Genomic DNA, 19,244 nt, shown 5'->3' with positions numbered 1-19,244 from the left:
GGCAGCAGAGCCAAGGTTCAAAGCCAGGTGTGTCTCAAGTGTGTGCCCTCTCCTGCCTCTTGAGCGTCCCCTGTCCCCTGCCCCCTCCCCTGAGAAAGGGCCTCAAGGTTAGCTTGCTCCGGGTTCTGTCCTGGATCCAAAACTAACCTGTAGTTAAGTGAGGATATCAAAGGAAAGGGCAAATAATGACAGGTACAGATAAGGTGTTGCACCTGTTCGGGCTGCAAGAGCTGATAAAGTTTCAAAGAGCTGACACAGAAAGGGAGGTGCACTCAGTCCCAGGATTCACAACGTCCAGAACATAAAAACCAACCGCTCATTGCTTGGGAGAATACAGCTCTTCCCGATTCTGAGTCCCATGAGAAGTTTCTCCTGGTAATCCCCGGAAAGCGTCACCCGGCACTATTGTGACCGGGCCATACCCATGGCGTCCTGGCAAGAAGCGCCCGTTCCATAGGGCTTATCACTGCTCAGAAGTTAGAGCGCCAGAAGGATGGTGACGTTTCTAGGGAAAGCCAGTAACAGGGTATCTTTTCCTGGAATCAGAAAATGCAGAGGCCAAAAAGCGACTGCTTGAAAGTGACCAAGGAGCAGCAGCATGACCGCAGATGGGATTGGGTGGGAGCCAAGGAAGAGAGGGAGTTGGGAGTGTGGTGGGTGGGCTGAGCATTCAAGGGGTCCTCTTGCTGTCCGGTTTGGGCCGAGCACTCGAGGCCTGTGAGTCCACCCCACAGCTTCAGGGGGAAGAAATCTTTAAGTGTCCTGAAGGTGTTTTCTGGAAACTGACAGAACTATAATTCTGGGAAGTTAGATAACTCTTAATAGAGATTCAATCCCGAGAAACAAGGCGGTGGAATTCTGCAGAACAAATAGATTTGCAAGATCTCAAAGAGATTTCAAGTACTTCTGATGGCAAAACATCTCCCTTGGCCAGATGAGCCTCTCCAGGCAGGTCTGCTTCCAAAATGGAAATGGGGATGGGGAAGAAGAGAAGCTGTCTTTCTGGAAGAACTGATCTGCTCGGGGGGACAGCCGAGCACGGACTGCCATCATCACATGGCTGTCCAGAAGCACTGCCCTCTCAGCAGATGGATGGAGCCTTGCTGAGCCCAGTAGGTAGGCTGGCTTTTTGGGGAGAGAAGAAAAATCAGGCGGGGCGGGTGGGGGGGCAGGGGGAGGACAGAGGGAAAGGGTGAAACTTGAAAAGTACAAAGGCTTTGAACAAATATGAGACTTTATGATGTCGCCACCTTTATTTTACCACTGCAGCCGCCATCTGAAAGCAGAAGAAGCCGAGACCATAGAACATTGTATTAGTGTCAGGGGTACAACATAATGATCGGACACGTATATATTGTGAAATGGTCACCGCAATAAGTTAACATCTGTCCCCACACACAGTTACAACTTTTTCATGCAGGAAGAACTTTTAAGACCCACTCCCTTAGCGACTTTCATATATACAATACGGTATTGTTAACTCTAGTTCTGGTGCTACATGGGACACCCCCAGGACTTACTCATCTTCTACCCGGAGCTGGTACCTTTTGACCCTGCTATGCTCATTTCACACCCCACCCCACCCGCCTCTGGCAACCACCAATCTGTTCTCTGTATCTGTGAGTCCGTTTATTAAAAAAAAAAAAAAAAAAAAAGATTCCACGTATAAATGAGATCATACAGTATTTGTCTTTTCTTGTTTAATTGACTCCGCTTTGCATAATGCCCTCAAGGTCCGCCCCTGTTAATGGCAGGATTGTTTATGGCTGAATTATTTTCCATTGCATATATATACATCACCTTTTCCTTATCCATGCATCCGCCGATAGACACTTAGGTTGCTTCCATATCTTGGACTTTGTAAATTATGCTGCAGTGAACATGAGGGCACACATATCTTTTCAATTGGGTATTTTCCTTGGGAATGCAAGCTGGTGCAGCCACTCTGGAAAAGAGTATGGAGGTTCCTCAAAAAACTAAAAATAGAACTACCTTACGACCCAGCAATTGCACTACTAGGCATTTATCCAAGGGATACAGGTGTGCTGTTTTGAAGGGACACATGCACCCCCATGTTTACAGCAGCACTATCGACAATAACCAAAGGATGGAAAGAACCCAAATGCCCATCGATGGATGAATGGATAAAGAAGATGTGGTCTATATATACAATGGAGTATTACTGGGCAATCAAAAAGAATGAAATCTTGCCATTTGCAACTACGTGGATGGAACTGGAGGGTATTATGCTAAGTGAAATTAGTCAGAGAAAGACAAAAATCATGACTTCACTCATATGAGGACTTTAAGAGACAAAACAGATGAACATAAGGGAAGGGAAACAAAAATAATATAAAAACAGAGGGGACAAAACAGCAGAGACTCATAAATATGGAGAACAAACTGAGGGTTACCGGAGGGGTTGTGGGAGGGGGGATGGGCTAAATGGGTAAGGGGCATTAAGGAATCTACTCCTGAAATCATTGTTGCACTAGATGCTAACTTATTTGGATGTAAATTTTAAAAAAGAAAAAAGAAAGTTAAAAAAAAAAGAAACAAATGAACAGTTTTCGTGCGTGAAGTGCCTCAGAGTGAGGTAAATCCTTATATGGTAAAATTACTGTTGTAGTCATTGTATGTCATCTGATGTGTCAAATATTTTATTTTGTGCCAATAGGAGACATATACTGATTTTGTTGCTAGGCTAGAAGTTTAGAAAAGAAGTTGGAACTATTTTCACAACATGAAGACCTTTTTAATAAATGGAAAACAGGCAAAACGAAATTTTCGTTTTGATTGTTATTCCAGTGTAAACATTTTCTATCAACAACTAATTTTCTATATGTGTGTGTAGTATCTATGCCCTGTTTTGACATTCTATTCTTATTATAATAAAATAATATATATATATATTAAAAATTTGAGATCGAATCTGATAAAATGTTTATTTGAGAGTTAATGAAAACAAAAAGTTAGTATTTTCCTTTCCTTTGGAGAAATACCCAGGAGTGGAATTGCTGAATTAATAGTTCCATTGTTATTCTTTGAGGTACCTCATACTGTTTTCCACCGTGGCTGCACCAATTTGGGCAACTGAAAAAAAATATTTTTAATGTTTATTTTTGAGAGAGAGAGAGGGAGAGCGACAGAGTGTGAGCAGGGGAAGTGCAGAAAGAGAGGGAGACACAGAATCCGAAGCAGGCTCCAGGCTCTGAGCTGTCAGCACAGAACCCAACACAGGGCTCGAACTCACGGATCGTGAGATCATGACCTGAGCTGAAGTCAGATGCCCAACTGACTGAGCCACCCGGGTGCCCCTGGCAAACTTTTTAAAAGATTGCAGATTTGGAGCACCTGGGTGGCTCAGTCAATGGAACGTCTGACTCTTGATTTCAGCCCAGGTCATAATTCATGGTTTCTGGGATCGAGCCCCATGTTGGGCTCTAGGCTGGCAGCATGAGACCTGCTTGGGATTCTCTCTCTCTCCCTCTCTCTCTCTCTCTCTCAAAATAAATAAATAAACATTGAAGAAAAAAGATTGCAGATTTCTGGGTCTCATTCTGGCAGAGTCTGAGTCACCACATATGGGGTAGGGCCCAGGAATATGTATTTAAAGCTTCACAGATGATTCTGAAGCCCAGTCAGGATTGTGAGCGGCTGTTCCGTGTCTTTCATTTTTTCTCACTTGGCCTCAAGGCCTCAGGTGCTCTCTTCCTCTTCCGCTCTTGGGTTACAATAATACCTTTTGACATACCAGCTGCGTGCTTATGAAAGAACTTTTAATTCACTTTTTAAACAAATTTTTTTAAATGTTTATTTATTTTTGAGAGAAAGAGAGAGCATGAGCTGGGGAGGGGCAGAGAGAGAGAGAGGGAGACGTAGAATCGGAAGCAGGCTCCAGGCCCTGAGCTGTCAGCACAGAGCCCGATGCGGGGCTCGAACCCGTGAACCATGAGACCGTGACCTGAGCTGAAGCCAGACACTTAACCGACTAAGCCACCCAGGCGCCCCCGAGAGCTTTTATTGACAGGTTTTGCTGGAAGTGGAGAGCTCTCCCAAACACAGGTCAACTTTGCCCTAACATGGCCACAAACTGAACCCAGTCCCTCCCTGACCAGCCCCTGGCACGCCGTCCATCTCCAGAATATGTCCTTCCCAAGGGAGCCTGAGAAAGAGTGTGGGTGACTCAGTGCATGTGTCATTGTGCTGGTGGCCTGTTCAGAAGTAGGATAGGAGGGTGTCACCTCACCATACACAGAGCGGCCATCCAGGTCCATGGCTCACATTCTAGAGCAAGGCCAGACAAAGGCAGAGCAGGGCATCTGGTGGACAGTTCCCATGCTCCCCACCGGTGCCTTCTTTCTCCAGACACATTTAAAGGCCACCAGAGAAATGAGACAGGAGGGAGCAGGGGCACAGAGCCTCCCGGAATGGACACAGAAGTGTCAGCCGGGGGTGAAGGGGGTTAAGAGGTACAAACTTGCGGTTACAAAGTAAATACGTCCTGAGGATGTAACACACAGCCCAGGGAATATAATCAATAATACATTTTTTGAATATTTATTTATTTTGAGGGGGGGAGGGGCAGAGACAGAGGGGAACAGAGAATCTGAAGCAGGCTCCTCACTGTCAGTGCAGAGCCCTACGCAGGGCTCAAACCCGTGAAGTACAAGATCGTGACGGGAGTCGAAGTCGGGTGCTTAAACGCTGAGCCACCTGGGCGCCCCTACAGTCAGTAATACTGTCATACCTTGTATGGTGACAGATAGTAACTACACTTACTGTGGGGACCATATCGAAGTGTAGAAACATATCATATCACTCTGATGTACACCTGAAACTAACAGTATATTATTGAATGTCATTTACGTTTCAATTAAAGAAAAGAAACTGTCAGCCAGATGCCCTGGCCCCTGCAAGACCAGCTTCAGCTTCTCCGCCTCCCAGCTGGGCTGGGTCATGCCCTCAGCTAACATTTATTGAGCCTCTACTATGTGCCAGGCACTGAGCTAAGTGCTTCCCGTGCATTAATGCCTTATTTAGTCCTCACAATCAACTCATCAAATAGATAGTTCTATTATGCCCATTTTACAGATGTGGGAAGTGAGGCCAGACTACACGCCTACCTTGTGGAAATTAACCAAGACCACCCAGATGAAGACAAACACATTATTCATTCAGAGCTTGCTACAGCAAGACAGTCAGCCGCTCTCACTGGTGTCTGCAGAGACTCAAAGGCAGGCCAGGGAACGGGGGGGTGGGGTGGGGTGGGGGGCTCAGAGTGGACAAACGGGGAGGCACAGGGGTGCTTTGGTGGGAGGTGGTTGGCCTGGAGAAGCGAACAGCTTCTGTGATTGACTTGGGAATATATAGCTGGCTCCCTCTGGCTGGTCCTGAGTTGGAAAAGGGCTGGGGGGTGGGGTGGGACTAGGAAGCTGGCAGTCTCTGACCCAGTTGTGATGGTTCCGGGCCAGTTGCTGCACAGCCCGTGAGTCAGACTTCTGTTGTCATCTATGGTCTGGCCCCTGTCCCTCGCCTTCCTGTCTCCCTTCCCTGAATGCTCCAGCTTTCATCCATCCCCAGAAACAACACTCTTCTTGCCGAGGGAAACCTCAGTCACATTCAGATGCCAACCTCGTGCTGAGGATGTCTGCAGGATCCCCTCAACGCACACCCATAACGTCCCTCATTTGTACTGTTAGCGTTACTCTTTATTCTGCTTTGTGGTCGAGTTGCAAGAACCTCAACAGCAGCTGCACCCAGAATGCCTCCCGCCTTCTCACACCTTCTGTGACTCTCCACGCCCGAAGGCTTGTTTGCAACCGAGGGAGGTTGCTCTACTCCCCCCTGCAGAAAGAGCACCCCTGCGCACAGCTGGCAATGACTGACGCAGCAGGGCTGTGATGAGGGGTGGGTCTCACCCACTTCCCAGCTCTGACTGAGCTCTGCCTGGTGACCCTCCGTTCCTGGCCACCTTCCTTGCCTTGTGTTGTCTTGTGTTGCCTCCCCATTCTCTCGAGGTTACTTCCTGTACCTCCCATACATAATCATTGCACTCGGATCTTTGTTTCAGGGTCTGATTCTGGCGAAAACCCAAGGTTTAAAAGGGCTTATTATTCCCATTTTACAGCTGAGGAAAACCGAGGCACAGAGACCGTGACATGTTTCAAGGTCATGCAGCTTACAAAGTAGGATTGGTACTAAACCCACACTGCTCTTGATTTGTGAGTGTGTGTGAGTGTGAGTGTGTGTGTGTGTGTGTGAGTTATTTTTCTCCCTAATTCTCTGAAGCTGGAGCCCCTCTTTGTCATTTTATAGCCTTGTCGTGCCTGCAACAGTTCCTTGTGCAATAATGTGTTCTGTTGAAATTTTTAAAAAATCTAATAGAATCCTGCTGTGCGTGAATGTTTTTACAAAGTTCATGACAGGACTCCCAGGAACAGGCTAAGACCACTCCTGGGATGCCCGGGGCTCAGGCTGCCTTTATCCCCTCCAATGGGCAACTCCAGATCATCTCTGGGGCACACACTCCCATTGTTCAGACCCCAACCCTGTCCCCACAGGAAGAGAGCAGGCAAGACACAATTACCTGAGGAGAAATCACATTTTATTTGAATTGTTATTTGAGAAGAGCAATTGTGTCTACACTTTTGACATACAAATCACACGATATCTCATACATGGGTGGGGGGGGGGACCCTGGAATCCTTCTCCTACCAGAACCCCGACTCCATCCTCACATTCCAAAAATGTAGGGAAAGAACCGGCCTTAAAGGCAGAGCAGGTCTTTGTTCCCAGAGAAGCACAGGGCCAGCCATTCCATAAAGCGGAACGCCTCCCCCAAACCCTTTCTTCCCAAAGGAATTTAACAACCCAGACTGGCCCCTCATCCTCACCCTCTAGGTCCATTTCATCACAAAAACCAAAGAGTCCCTGAAAACGTCATTAATTACATCCCATGAGCTGTGTGCGAGGAAGGCTGGGGATCTGGCAACACGCGCAGCAAAGGAGCCCTAGATTTTATTGGGTTTTTATTCACCCGGGATTCTGGAAGTGGGGCAGGCTCAGGGCTTCTGTAGAGTGATGAAGAGCCACAGCTGTTGACAGGTCACCCATACCCAGACAGACAGATCCCACTGCAAGACCCGAGGACCCAAGAAGCCAGCTCTAGGCTAAGCTTTGAGACACAAGCAGTGACTGTCTGCAGGTGAGGCCCGATGCACCTGGGCTCTGGGTGCCTGGAAGGCAGGGAAGGGCCAGCATAAGCTCCGGAGGAGGGCAGACGGCTGCCACCATCTTCCTTCCAGAACCTTCTCCGCCAGCTCAGGGAAGGCAAGGGGCCCAGGGTGCATGAGCTCTCCCCCTCTCATCACTGGCGCACAGGCCCCAAGCTGAGGGCCGGGCGGTGGTTAGATGGCAGTGCTACTGGCAGGGGACCTCTGCAGGAGGGCTTTGACACCCATCGCCCTGAGCCCCGTGGCCGCCTTCTTCCGCTTGGCGTCCAGGTTCTTCATGTACGTCTGGACCCAGCGCTGCTCAGGGTCGCCACAGAACTTCTGGCCCTTCCGGGTGGTGAAGCTGCAGGAAGGGTGACAGGGCACACTTGAGACCTGGCCATGACCTTGGACCTCTTGACTTGATGAGGACGTGGGTGTGGAGGCCCACAGAAGGCAAGCTGCTGCCCGGGGCCCCCCTAGCAGTTCCTGACACGGTGTCTTCTCTCGGGGTGTCAGCATCTCTTTGCATCACCTGTTCTCAAGCTCCCTGTCAGATGGGGGGAGGCCCAGCCCTGCCTTTAGTTAATGTTGGATCTGAAGAGAGGGACACAATGTCTACCCACAGGGAGTAGAGGAAAGGAGAAAATGCACTGAAAACCTCCAGGGAGTGGCGCCTGGGTGGCTCAGTCGGTTGAGCATCCAACTTTGGCTCAGGTCATGATCTCTCGGTTCATGAGTTTGAGCCCCACAGAGGGATGATCCTCTGTCCGCATCTCTCTGCCACTCCCCCACTTGTACTCTCTCTTTGTCTCTCTCAAAGTAAATAAACTTGAAAGAAAGAAAGAAGGAAAGAAGGAAAGAAAGAAAGAAAGAGAAAGAAAGAAAGAAAAAGAAAGAAAGAAAGAAGAAAGAAAGAAAGAAAGAAAGAAAGAAAGAAAGAAAGAAAGAAAGAAAGACAAGAAAGAAAGAAAGACAAGAAAGGAAGAAAACCTCCAGGGGTTAGTTAAGGTAATGGGATATGCCCCCAAATAGTGCCTAGTATATGTATATATTTATATATATCTGGTGCTCAAGAAATGATTGTTGTCTCAGAGTCCTCTTCCTAATCTCTTGGGGGAGAAAACTGAGGCTCAGGGAGGTGAGGTGGCTTCCCCAGGATCAGAGAGCCAGGCCCTCCCAACTTTACTCCCCAGTGACCCTGAATGGACAGTCATCTCCCCTGCCCCTCTCGCGCCAGGGGTCCGGGAGAGGAGGTTACTTACATCACTCCTGCCTTGGGGCAGAGGCTCCCACTGGACAGCTGGTAGCTAACCACTCGGCTCTCTGGAACTTTCTTGGAAATGAAGGACATACAGCAGGAAGAGGGGATGGTCACAGAGCCTAGAGGACGGGAGAGAGAAGAGCCCGGGCTGCCTGAGACTCTGGGCTGCCGAGCCCGAGCCCAACACCTCCCAGCCCTGGGGCCACCGTTCCTCAACATTCCGCTCCAGACCCAGCCCAGTCAGTCCTCCACCCTCCACTGTGCTGTCCCAGCCACACTGTCCTGCCTGACAGCCCCGGGCTGAGGCTGGAGCTCTTACCTGCAGGGGCAATGCGGTGGGCACACAGGGCCAGCAGCAGGAGGCTGGCCACCATGGTTGCAAGGCCTGCCATGTGTGGGAGAGGGAGTTCAGGACCTAAAGCTGGGGTGCAGGAGGAGAGGGCCACGTTCCTTTCAGATCACCTGGACCTCCCTCTGCCTTTTATAAGGGCAGCTGGGAGGAAACACCCACTGATAGAGCCTCCCCTCACCCCTTCCAGGCTTCCCTGAAAGTCCTCAAGGCCCACGAATCCTGCCAAGGGGAAGTTCTTGTGTAGCTGAGTCAGGCGTTGTTTGGCGTATTCTAAGAAAGCGCTGGGGGAGGAGAGGATCACCCAATCTAAGTGGAGTGCAGAAGTTTGGGGGGCATAGTTAGAAGGCTGGTGAGGATCCTTGGGGTGCTAGCTGTTCATTCCTGTGGGATCCTGGAGAAGTCCCTCACCTTTCTGAGCCTAGTTTCTTCCGTGGAAAATGGGCAGAGCCATCTTCTCTCCTCCCACTCATTCACTCATTCGTTCGTTTGCCAACTTGTATTCAGCATGTGCCATGTGCCAGGCGTCCGGTGGGGAGACATTTGCAAGTGTGTGCAATATGTGGTTACAGGTGCTGACCAAGTAGGCCTGGGCAGAGCAGATACTCTCATTGTCCACGTGAGTCCTTGGAGTCCTTTACCTCGTTCACACACACTGGCCTTGGGTGGCCTTGCATTTCCAGTGCCCAAGCTGCCAAAGCCACCTCACTGGCAGGCTCTAAGAAGGGGGGGGAAGGACCCAGAAACTTACATCCTCTGGGCAGACCTTGACCAACATCTGTTGGAGGGTTACACACTCCAGATGCGGCATGACCTGTCCCACTTCCTGAGGTCCTGGCGGAGTCAGGCCAGCTTCCCTCTGTGTGGTAGGGCTCTGCTGACCCCCTTCCCTTCCGGATCTGCTTCCCACTGCATTCCAGAAGTGGGATGTGGTCAGAGTTGGTTTCCCCTGGAGGCCTTGCCTAATGAATTACTTGCCCATGAATCCTCCTTTTAGGGTCTGTTATGAGGACCCCAATCTGAGACAAGGGGTAGGGAACATAGAAGGAACTGGCCATGGCCAGTTCTGCTGGAAGGAAAGTGGGGGATGCACTTGGAATTGACAGCTGGGCTGAGATATGGAGAATGGAAGAAAATGGTAACCATGGGTGGGGGGCTTTGTAGATCATGATGAGCAGTTCTGTTCTTAGAGATGGAAGTGACCTTGTCGGACAGAGGGAAGTGTGGCACTCGCTTCAGTCTGCCCCCCATTCCAGGACCCCAGGGTGGGACCCCATATTTAGACTCTTGTCACTGCTGTTTCCATGGCCAACCCCCTTCCCCAATTCTTTCCTTTCCACTTCTCACGGAAACATTCGGCTTTCTCTGGCCATCCAGGGCACCCAGCCACACACTGGTCACTCAGATGATGGCCAGTTGTGAGTCTGTGTCTCCCATGTGCCCATGAACACCGAGATCAATGTCCAATTTCCACAGCCACCAATTCCCAAGCAGATCACCTATCCCATGGCCAGTGTTTGCAGAATGAATATACAATGGACCAATTCTGAGTCGCTCTCCACTGGACCAGGGACTCCCACGTGGTCTCTGCCCCGCATGACTGGGGGTCACCATGCACGTGGACAAGTCAGTAGGCAAGTCCTCCGACGGGACCAAGACCAGCAGCACCTGAGCTCGCCACTGCCCTTCTTTTTTTTTTTTTTTTTAATTTTTTTAACGTTTATTTATTTTTGAGACAGAGGGAGACAGAGCATGAACGGGGGAGGGGCAGAGAGAGAGGGAGACACAGAATCGGAAGCAGGCTCCAGGCTCTGAGCCATCAGCCCAGAGCCCGACGCGGGGCTCGAACTCACAGACCGCGAGATTGTGACCTGAGCTGAAGTCGGACGCTTCACCGACTGAGCCACCCAGGCGCCCCGCCACTGCCCTTCTTTACGGAGTGAAAAATGCTGAGTGCCCCACTCAGCTCCTCACTAGCCTCACACTTCCCGTCACCAGCCAGCAGTGACAATCCTCACCTGACAGAGTATGGGGAGCATTAAATGAGATGCCTTTTACACATGCAGGGGCTTTTGATTCCATCTTATGACATGCATTTTAATATTTGCTTCTCCACAGTGTAGGGGGGACTTTATGACCAAGGGGGAGAGGGCTGGAGAAGGAAGAGACCAGGCAGAAACAGCAAGCAGGAGAAGAATGAGGACAGGGCTGAACAGGGCAGGAAGCCCTTGCTGTCTGTGTGTTGCAACCCAAGTGAGTCCGTATGGCAGGGTCATTGGGTGGGAGGGTTTGGGGTAAGGTGCTTCGCCCTGAGTGGGAACATCCTTCAGAGGCTTTTCCAAGGCCCTCAAAAAAAAAAAAAAAAATGCCAAATCTGGATGCTCTGACTGGGGAAGTAGGCAAGGCAGGGATCACCAACCCCATTTTACAAGGGCAAAATGGAAATCTACAAAGGGTAACTAACTAGACAACATCACAGAGCCACCTATCCCGGCTCCCAAAATGGGAACGTGCACCCTTCTAGCTTGAAGGGGTGGAGTCCAACAGACAGAGTGATCGTTAAATTTAAAGTTAGAGCAAAAGAAGGAGCTTCTATTCTGCAATAGAAAGGGAGGACACAAATAGAAAGGGGGAGGAAGGGGGATAAGGGGAAGGAAGGAGGGAAGAGGGAAAGGGGGAGGGGAGGGAAAGAGGAGGGCAAGACAGCATATACAGACCCAGTAGACTTGAGGAAAGGAGGTGGACAGGAAAGGGAAGGAAGAGGGGCCCTGTGAAATGTCCTGACCCCAGCTGAGCTCCAGCTCAGACCCTGCCCCTCCCTCACCTCCTGTGGCTACTCCATCTGAGAGGTGGCATGTGGTCAGAGCTGTGTTTCCCCAAGTGTGGCAGCCACATTACCACGTGATACAAAGCAAAAGATATATATATATATATATATATATGAGAAATAAATAAATAAATAAACAAAGTAGGTAACAGGACAAATAGCGTGCACATGTGACAAAAAATTGTGACAATGACCCAGGAATAGCCGAAGCCTGAGAGACGGGGCCAAGATGCCCCCTGAGGGCCTCTCCCATCCCATGTGCACCTAGGCAACAGGCGCCGGAGAGGAGGGAGGAAGAGGTTGGAGGCCAGGTGGGCACCTGGGAGGGGAGGAGCAGGTGAGGAAAATGGAGTCGTGCCTGGCAGGGAGCAGGGAGTAGTGGTCCCACCCTTGCAGAACGGCAGTGAGGGTGGCTGTCCTGGTTGCCTCTCCTGCGTGAGCCACCCCAAGGGGAATGATGTCGCACTAAACCCAAAGCTGCGTGATGGGGGCCAATGGACATGAGCCAAGGGGGTGAGGGGACACTCTAAGACACATCCCAGTGAGAAAGAACTGGAAGAAGTGGGCTGCTAGCTTGGACAAGAAATGACTTCCAGGAGCCGTGAGATCATGACTTGAGCAGAAGTTAACCCACTTAACCCACTGAGTCACTCAGGTGCCTCCAGTCAATTGATTTTTGACAGGGGTACCAAGGCCATTCAATGGGAAAGGATAGTCTCTTCAACAAATGGTGCTGGGACAACTGGATATCCACATGCAAAAGAATGAAGTTGGACCCCCTACCTCACACCATATATGAAAATTAACTCAACATAAATGTAAGAGTTAAAACTATTGAATTCTTAGAAGGAAACATAGGTGTAAATCTTCAGTGATTTGAATTAAGTAATAGTTTCTTTGATGCAACACCAAGGGCACAAGCAAGCACAGAAAAAAAATCATTGGACTTCACTAAAATTAAAAACTGCAAATCAGGGGTGCTTGGATGGCTCAGTCAGTTGAGCGTCCGACTTCAGCTCAGGTCCTGATCTTGCGATTTGTGAGTTCGAGCCCCATGTCAGGCTCTGCGCTGACAGTTCAGGGCCTAGAGCCTGTTTCAGATTCTGTGTCTCCCTCTCTCTCTGCCCCTCTCCTACTCGCACTCTGTCTCTCTCTCAAAAATAAAGAAAAATTTTTTAAAAATTAAAAAAACTTTGCAAATCAAAGGATACCATCTAAAAGATGAAAAGTCAACTCACATAATGGGGCAAATATTTGGAAATCATTGGGTAATTCCAGTATCGAGACAGATTCTTCAGAAAGCTCTTACAGCTCCATAATAAAGACAAAAAAATTTTTTTTAATAAACGAAGAATCTGACAAGACATTTTTCCAAAGAAGACATATGCATGGCCAATAAACACACAAAGAGATACTCAAATCATTAGTCATTGGGGACATACAAATCAAAACCACAATGAGATACCACTTTGCATCGATGGCTATGGGAAAATAAAAGAAAATAAGCATGGGCAGGGGAAGAAATGGAAACTCTCGTACCTTGTTCCTGGGAATGTAAGATTGTGTAACCACTATGAAAAAGTTTGGCAGTTCCTCAACAAGTCAAACATGGGGTTACAGCATGGCTCAATAGTTCAACTCCATGGTACATACTCTAGACTCTAGAGAAGAGAAAACATGCTCATGTTCTGCCAGTGAATGTCCACAGCAATATTATTCACAGTAGTCAAAAAATGGAAACCAGCTAATGCTCATCAGATGATGAATTTATAAACAATGATGATATATCTATATGGTGGAATTTTATTTAGCTGTAAAAAGGAAGTACCGATACATTTATTGTGACAGAAGTCAGACCCCAAACGTCATATAGTGTATGATCCCATTTAGAAGAAGATCCCATTTGTTTAGAATGGACAAATCCACAGAGACTTAAAGTAGATTAGTGGGTGTCAGGGGCTGGGAGAAAGAGGGAGTCGAGAGGGATGGGATTTCTTCTTTCGGGTGACAGAAATATTCTGGAATTGGGGCACCTAGGAGGCTCAGTCGGTTAAGCAACTGACTCTTGATTTCGGCTCAGGTCATGATCTCACAGGTTTGTGAGTTTGGGCTCTGCTCTTGGTAGGGCAGACCCTGCTCGGGATTCACTCTCTCCTGTCTCTACCTCTCCCCTGCCTGTTCTCTCTCTCTTTCTTTCTCTCTCTCAAAAATAAATAAACATTAAAACAAAAGTTCTAGAATTAAATAGTGGTGAAGGTTGTACCAACTGTGGATATGCTACTCAACTGCACACTTGAAAGGCATTAACATGATGAACTTTGTGTTATGTGGATTTTGTCTCAATGAAAAGCTAAAGAAAAAAAAAAAGAGCACGCAGAAGGTGAAGGAAGTTTCAAAATATTTGCCTTGCCCAAATGGTGTGGCCTGCATGAGTTTATTGAGGACGCACCCATTCTCCCTCTCTCCCATGGCTGAATTTGATCCAAAAGTCTGACTTATCAAACTGAACATAGGAGGGTAGGGGTGGGTGGGAGCAGTGGGTTTTTCCCTGGTCCTTCCTCGACCCTGCACACACTTCCTGGCAAGCAGGCAGAAAAGGAGTCTTCTTTTGATGGGTTTCATGGCCATCTTCATAGAGTGGAGACTTCAGATCCCCGTGACTCTCTTCTTTTCTTCCCTGATAACCCTCCTCAGGGCCCAGCACCTCCTTACTGCCTTTGTCCCTTGTTATAGAAACCTACTATTTTATAGAAAGGCAATAAAAAGGTATTTGCTCCAGGGGTGCCTGGGTGGCTCCATCGGTTAAGCATCCAACTTCAGCTGAGGTCATGATCCTGCAGTTAGTGAGTCCAAGCCCCGCATCGGGCTCTGTGCTGACAGCGCAGAGCCTGGAGCCTGCTTCGGATTCTGTGTCTCCCTCTCTCTCTCTGCCCCTCCCCCACACACGCTCAGTCTCTGTCTCTGTCTTTCTCAAAAATAAATAAACATTAAAAAAATTTTTTAAAAAAGCATTCACTCCACAGATAAGTGACTGACAACAGTGTAACAGTAAGAGGCTTCTTGGATTCGAGGCCTCTGCAAATGAAGGCAATGGAAGCCAGGCTTCTCCCTACTGGAGAAGCCCATTGAACATGGAGCGGGGGAAGGAAGGCTGTTGGAATGAAAGCAGAGGGGGGGCGCCTGGGTGGCGCAGTCGGTTAAGCGTCCGACTTCAGCCAGGTCACGATCTCACGGTCCGTGAGTTCGAGCCCCGCGTCGGGCTCTGGGCTGATGGCTCAGAGCCTGGAGCCTGTTTCCGATTCTGTGTCTCCCTCTCTCTCTGCCCCTCCCCCGTTCATGCTCTGTCTCTCTCTGTCCCAAAAATAAATAAAAAACGTTGAAAAAAAAAATTTAAAAAAAAAAAAAAAAAAAAAAAAAAAAGAAAGCAGAGGGATTAGTGAGTATACGTAAGTAAACATTTAGAAACGATGACATACCAGCGGCGACGAACATACCTAATAAAAACATTACTTCTTGGAAAAACAGCTGAATCTAGTCCTGGAGCAGAGAAGGTAGGGCCTGGAACATCTTTTTGGGCCAGAAAGTAGTGAAGTGCTCAAAGAACCATGGGAATACGTCAAAAGGACACGGAAGGCAGATTGTAGGAGCTCACACAGGCCAAATCTGGGACAATTTGACCAGTAATAGTGATAATGATGGACTGAGAAACATGAAAAAGAATCCATAAATATGTTTTGGGTTGAATTGAGTCCCCATCCCCACCAAAAAGCATGTATATTGGAGTCATAACCACATTCTAGAATGTGATCTTATGTGATCTTATTTGTTTGTTTTATGTTTTATTTTTGAGAGAGACAGAGACAGAGCATGAGCAGGGGAGGGGCAGAGAAAGAGGGAGACACAGAATCCGAAGCAGGCTCCAGGCTCTGAGCTGTCAGCACAGCGCCCCATGCAGGGCATGAACCCACAAACCGTGAGATCATGACCTGAGCTGAAGTCAGATGCTTAACTAACTGAGCCACCCAGGCACCCCAAATGTGATCTTATTTGGAGACAGGGTCTTTGTAGAGATAACCAAGTTAAAATGGGGTCATCAGGATGGGCCCTAACCCATGATGATGGGTATCTTACTAAAAAAGGGAAATTTGGACCCAGTTATAGACATGCATAGAGGGAAGACCTTATGAAGACACACGGGGAGAAGGTGACCATTCACAAACCAAGGAGAGAGGCCTGGAGCAGAGCCTTCCCTCACAGCCCTGAATGGGAACCATCCCTATGGACACCTTGACCTTGGACTTCCAGGCTCCAGACTTTGAGACCATGCATTCCTGTTGTTTAAGGTCCCTGCCCTGCCCCAAGTTGGTGGTACTTCATCACAGAAGCCCTCGAAGGTTAACACAGGGGGAGGAGATGAAGCTCTACCTTGCAGTGGGATGCCAACTAATAAGCAGAGAAAATGCTAGAACTAGAAAATCACTCATGGACACTAAAGCTCTAAGGTGACAGTGTGATGGGAAATGGGGTATTTCCATTGTCTCACTGTGTCTCCCCACACATTCTAGCTAATTACGAACAGAAAATCAGTAACTCGCCGGGAGGACATTAAAACAAGCAAATAAAAAACAAATTCGAGTCTTCCTAATAAGGTTTGAAACTAGACTGAGGGTCAAGGAGAGGAACAGCCATGGTATGTTGGAACATTCTAGTCCCGGACCTGCTAAAAAACAGCAACATGAACTTGGGCAAATCACTCACTTCTCCCAAGCTTGGATTTCCTCACCTCTGAAATGGGGTGGGGTGGGGTGTAGACTCATGTGGTCCTGAGAATCTAAAGAAATTATGGATGTGAGAGCTTTGGGTAAACTTTCGAAGCACGGCACACCTACAAATCTTCACCATCCCATGGGAAATAGATAAGCTGACAAATTGAGCCCCTTCATTGGACAGCACAGGAGTGAATAAATATTTGGGGCCAGAGGGCCTTTCTGGGCCCCTAAAATTGGATTTCAAGGCATTCTGGCTCTGCTGTCTCTTGAATGGACTTTAATGATGAAGAAAAATGACTAGGAATGTATGTCCCACACTATTGGGGTTGTCTTTTTCTTAAGACCTGGGCCTGGGTGACAGCTATTTCAGGATGTGCTTTGAGGGGTGGAGGGAATTTCTCCCTCTTCATGATATGGACCGTGGAGTTACCCTCTAAATAATGCCTCCTTTGTTAAAATGCAAATATGTCTCTTGGCAGGGATAACAAATCCCTCACACACACCCACTAATAAAACTGAAACCAGTCATCCAACCATCCATCCACTCATTGAACACTGATGTGTGCCAGCTTCTTGTTCACCAGAGGCACCTGAGGGTGAATTGCCCTCGGGGTCCTCACCTGGGGCTGTGAGAGACAAAAGCAATCACAATTAGAGGGGGAGGAAGTACACCTGGCCACACTGAAGAGCGGATGAGGACAGAGAAGACGTTCTGGAAGACGTACCTCCTGCGTTGAGTAAGGCTGATTGAGGTGGGAAGGCCTGGGAGGGCAGCTATGGAGACCTGAGAGGTGTGTTCCAGACCCTGGAGGCCACAGGTACAAGGTCAAAGAAGAGAAGTGACTTGGTCAAGTCTATAGAGTTTTACAGAGACCACTCTGGCTGCAGTTAGGCTATGGGAGGGATGCAGGGGGCAGGGACAGTAAGAGGCAGTGAGGGGTGGAAAGAAGGGGATGTTTTTGAGAACTACTCAGAAAGCGGATTTGACAAGATTTGGTGCTTTGGTGGTTGAGGAAGGAGCAGGAGCGGCCAGGATACCATTCAGGCTTCAAACTCGGGTGCATGGTGGGGACGGGGCCATTCAAGGAAGAGAAGAATCCATCAGGGAAATCAGGTCTGGGTGGAAGCTATTTGGGGCTGTGGGGTTCAGAGCTGTGGGGGTCCTAGTAGAGCCTTTGAGGATGTAGCAGGCCCAGAGAGATTGCATGGTCAGATGCCCCCACCCGGCCCAATCCCCAGGCATGGACAGTAGAGTGCCATGAAAATGGTGCACCCCCTACAAGCAGACTTTCCTGGGTTTGTTCCCTGCTCCTACTTACTCTCTTGGTGGCCCCGCGCAAGGCGTTGAACTTCTTGGAAGCCTGGCCCATTTGCAGTAAAATGGGAATATGAGGGCGCACCTGCCAGGACGGTGAGGGGGCCTGAGCCTCAGCGAGGGACTCTATCCCAGGCCTGCGTTATAGGACTTGGCAAGTCACCGCCAGACTAGACCCGCATCCCTTAGGCTATTTCCTTAAAGACCCACTTGGCTCCTTCAAACTCTCACCTGACTCTCTTATGGTCTCCATTCTGTAGGGAAGAAGCGGAGCCTCAGAGAGGCTGCGTGACTTTGCTCAAGAGCCCGAAGCCATAACGCAGCCCAGCTGGTCCTACGCCTTCCTAATAAAGAACCTGTACCCTTGCCACGGCGCCAGGTGGACCCAGGCTGCTGCACAGTGCCAATTCCGACAGGCAGAGTCCTCTTCCTCAGTTGACCCTCACTGCCACCCCATTTCCTCAGGCTCCGTCAGCTCCCTCCTGGATTTCTGTCCCAACCTCCTAACTGAAGGTGGCTGAAGATGGACAGAGTGTCGGGGGTTTGAAGCAGTGGGAAGTGACAGGAGGGTGCCAGGTGGTCAGATGGGCACAGGGGTGGGGAGCACAGGGCATTCAGGAAAGCAGGCTGGGGTGTCGTTGCTACCTGTGTTCCCCTCCCCCCTCCCCACCAAACGGACACACACACACACACACACACACACACAGTCCCACTGGAAACAGTGTGTTCCTGGGAACCACTTACCTGGAGATAACAAAGCGACAGCCTCAGCACCAAGTGCAGAAGCATTTCCCCTCGTTTAGTAGATCTGGGGTGGCAGGGAGAGTGGGTGGGAGAAGGGAAGACTGCCTCCCCTGATCCCCGGGCAAGGAGAGGAGCCGCCTGCACATCTTACCTTTTTTTTTTTTTTTTAATTTGAAAGAGAGGGAGAGTGTGTGAGAGGGGGAGGGAGGTAGAGGGAGAGAGGGGAGAGAATCTTGAGCAGGCTCCGTGCCTAGCTCAGATCCTGACACGGGGCTCGATCTCATGAACCTTGAGATCATGGCCTGAGCTGAAATCCAGAGTCGAACGCTTAACAAACTAAGCCATGCAGGTGCCTTTACCATGTTACCTTCAATTGTCTTGGAAATTCAGGAGCCCAAGTTTCCACAAGGACTTTTGAGAAGTTGGCTTCGTGGCAATACACAGACATCGACAGGTGCAGATGCAGGGGTGGGGGGGACGTCCCCACCAGGAGAGCAGTGAGTCCACTGTCAAAACTGACTTCTCCCCCACCCCGAGCCTGGTCCTGGAAGGAGTGTGTCCCCGAGGGGAGATGGGTGGCAGCTATGGAGCAACTTGCCCTTTCGTCTCCTCATGGTAAGGCTTGAAAGAGCTCAACTTAATAGGAACCGGAGGGGACAGATAGCAGCTAAAGCCGAGAGCACTGCTAACCAGCTGGCCCAGTCTGCATAGTGCACTGGAACAGCAAGGGGCCTCAGGGATCCCCTTGTATGTCTCAGTGTC

At 49.2% G+C, this 19,244-nt stretch overlaps 1 protein-coding gene across 1 annotated transcript; it reads right to left on the bottom strand.

Annotated features, from left to right (window-relative positions):
* Nucleotides 1-6,592: 6,592 nt before the first annotated feature.
* Nucleotides 6,593-8,998, bottom strand: CCL24 (C-C motif chemokine ligand 24). Its single transcript, XM_025923384.2, has 3 exons — nt 8,798-8,998; nt 8,480-8,597; nt 6,593-7,578 (listed from the first exon to the last, which is right to left on the bottom strand). The coding sequence occupies exons 1-3, from the start codon at nt 8,868-8,870 to the stop codon at nt 7,410-7,412; spliced, it is 360 nt and encodes a 119-aa protein (XP_025779169.1). The 5' UTR covers nt 8,871-8,998; the 3' UTR covers nt 6,593-7,409.
* Nucleotides 8,999-19,244: the final 10,246 nt, after the last annotated feature.

Source organism: Puma concolor, chromosome E3, assembly GCF_028749965.1.
Source record: "Puma concolor isolate L17-30 chromosome E3, mPumCon1.1.hap2, whole genome shotgun sequence".
NCBI classification, from domain to species: domain Eukaryota; kingdom Metazoa; phylum Chordata; class Mammalia; order Carnivora; family Felidae; genus Puma; species Puma concolor.
The sequence above is the reverse complement of the archived record's forward strand: the minus strand, read 5'-3'. Positions and strand labels throughout refer to the sequence as shown.

Bases quoted from the DNA above. Each gene is read 5' to 3' on its own strand.
- CCL24 (XM_025923384.2), bottom strand. From the start codon at position 8,870: ATGGCAGGCCTTGCAACCATGGTGGCCAGCCTCCTGCTGCTGGCCCTG. The intron at 8,598-8,797 runs GTAAGAGCTCCA...CCCGTCCTCTAG, and splicing joins CCACCGCATTGCCCCTGCAG to GCTCTGTGACCATCCCCTCT. The intron at 7,579-8,479 runs GTAAGTAACCTC...CCCTTCCTGCAG, and splicing joins TGCCCCAAGGCAGGAGTGAT to CTTCACCACCCGGAAGGGCC.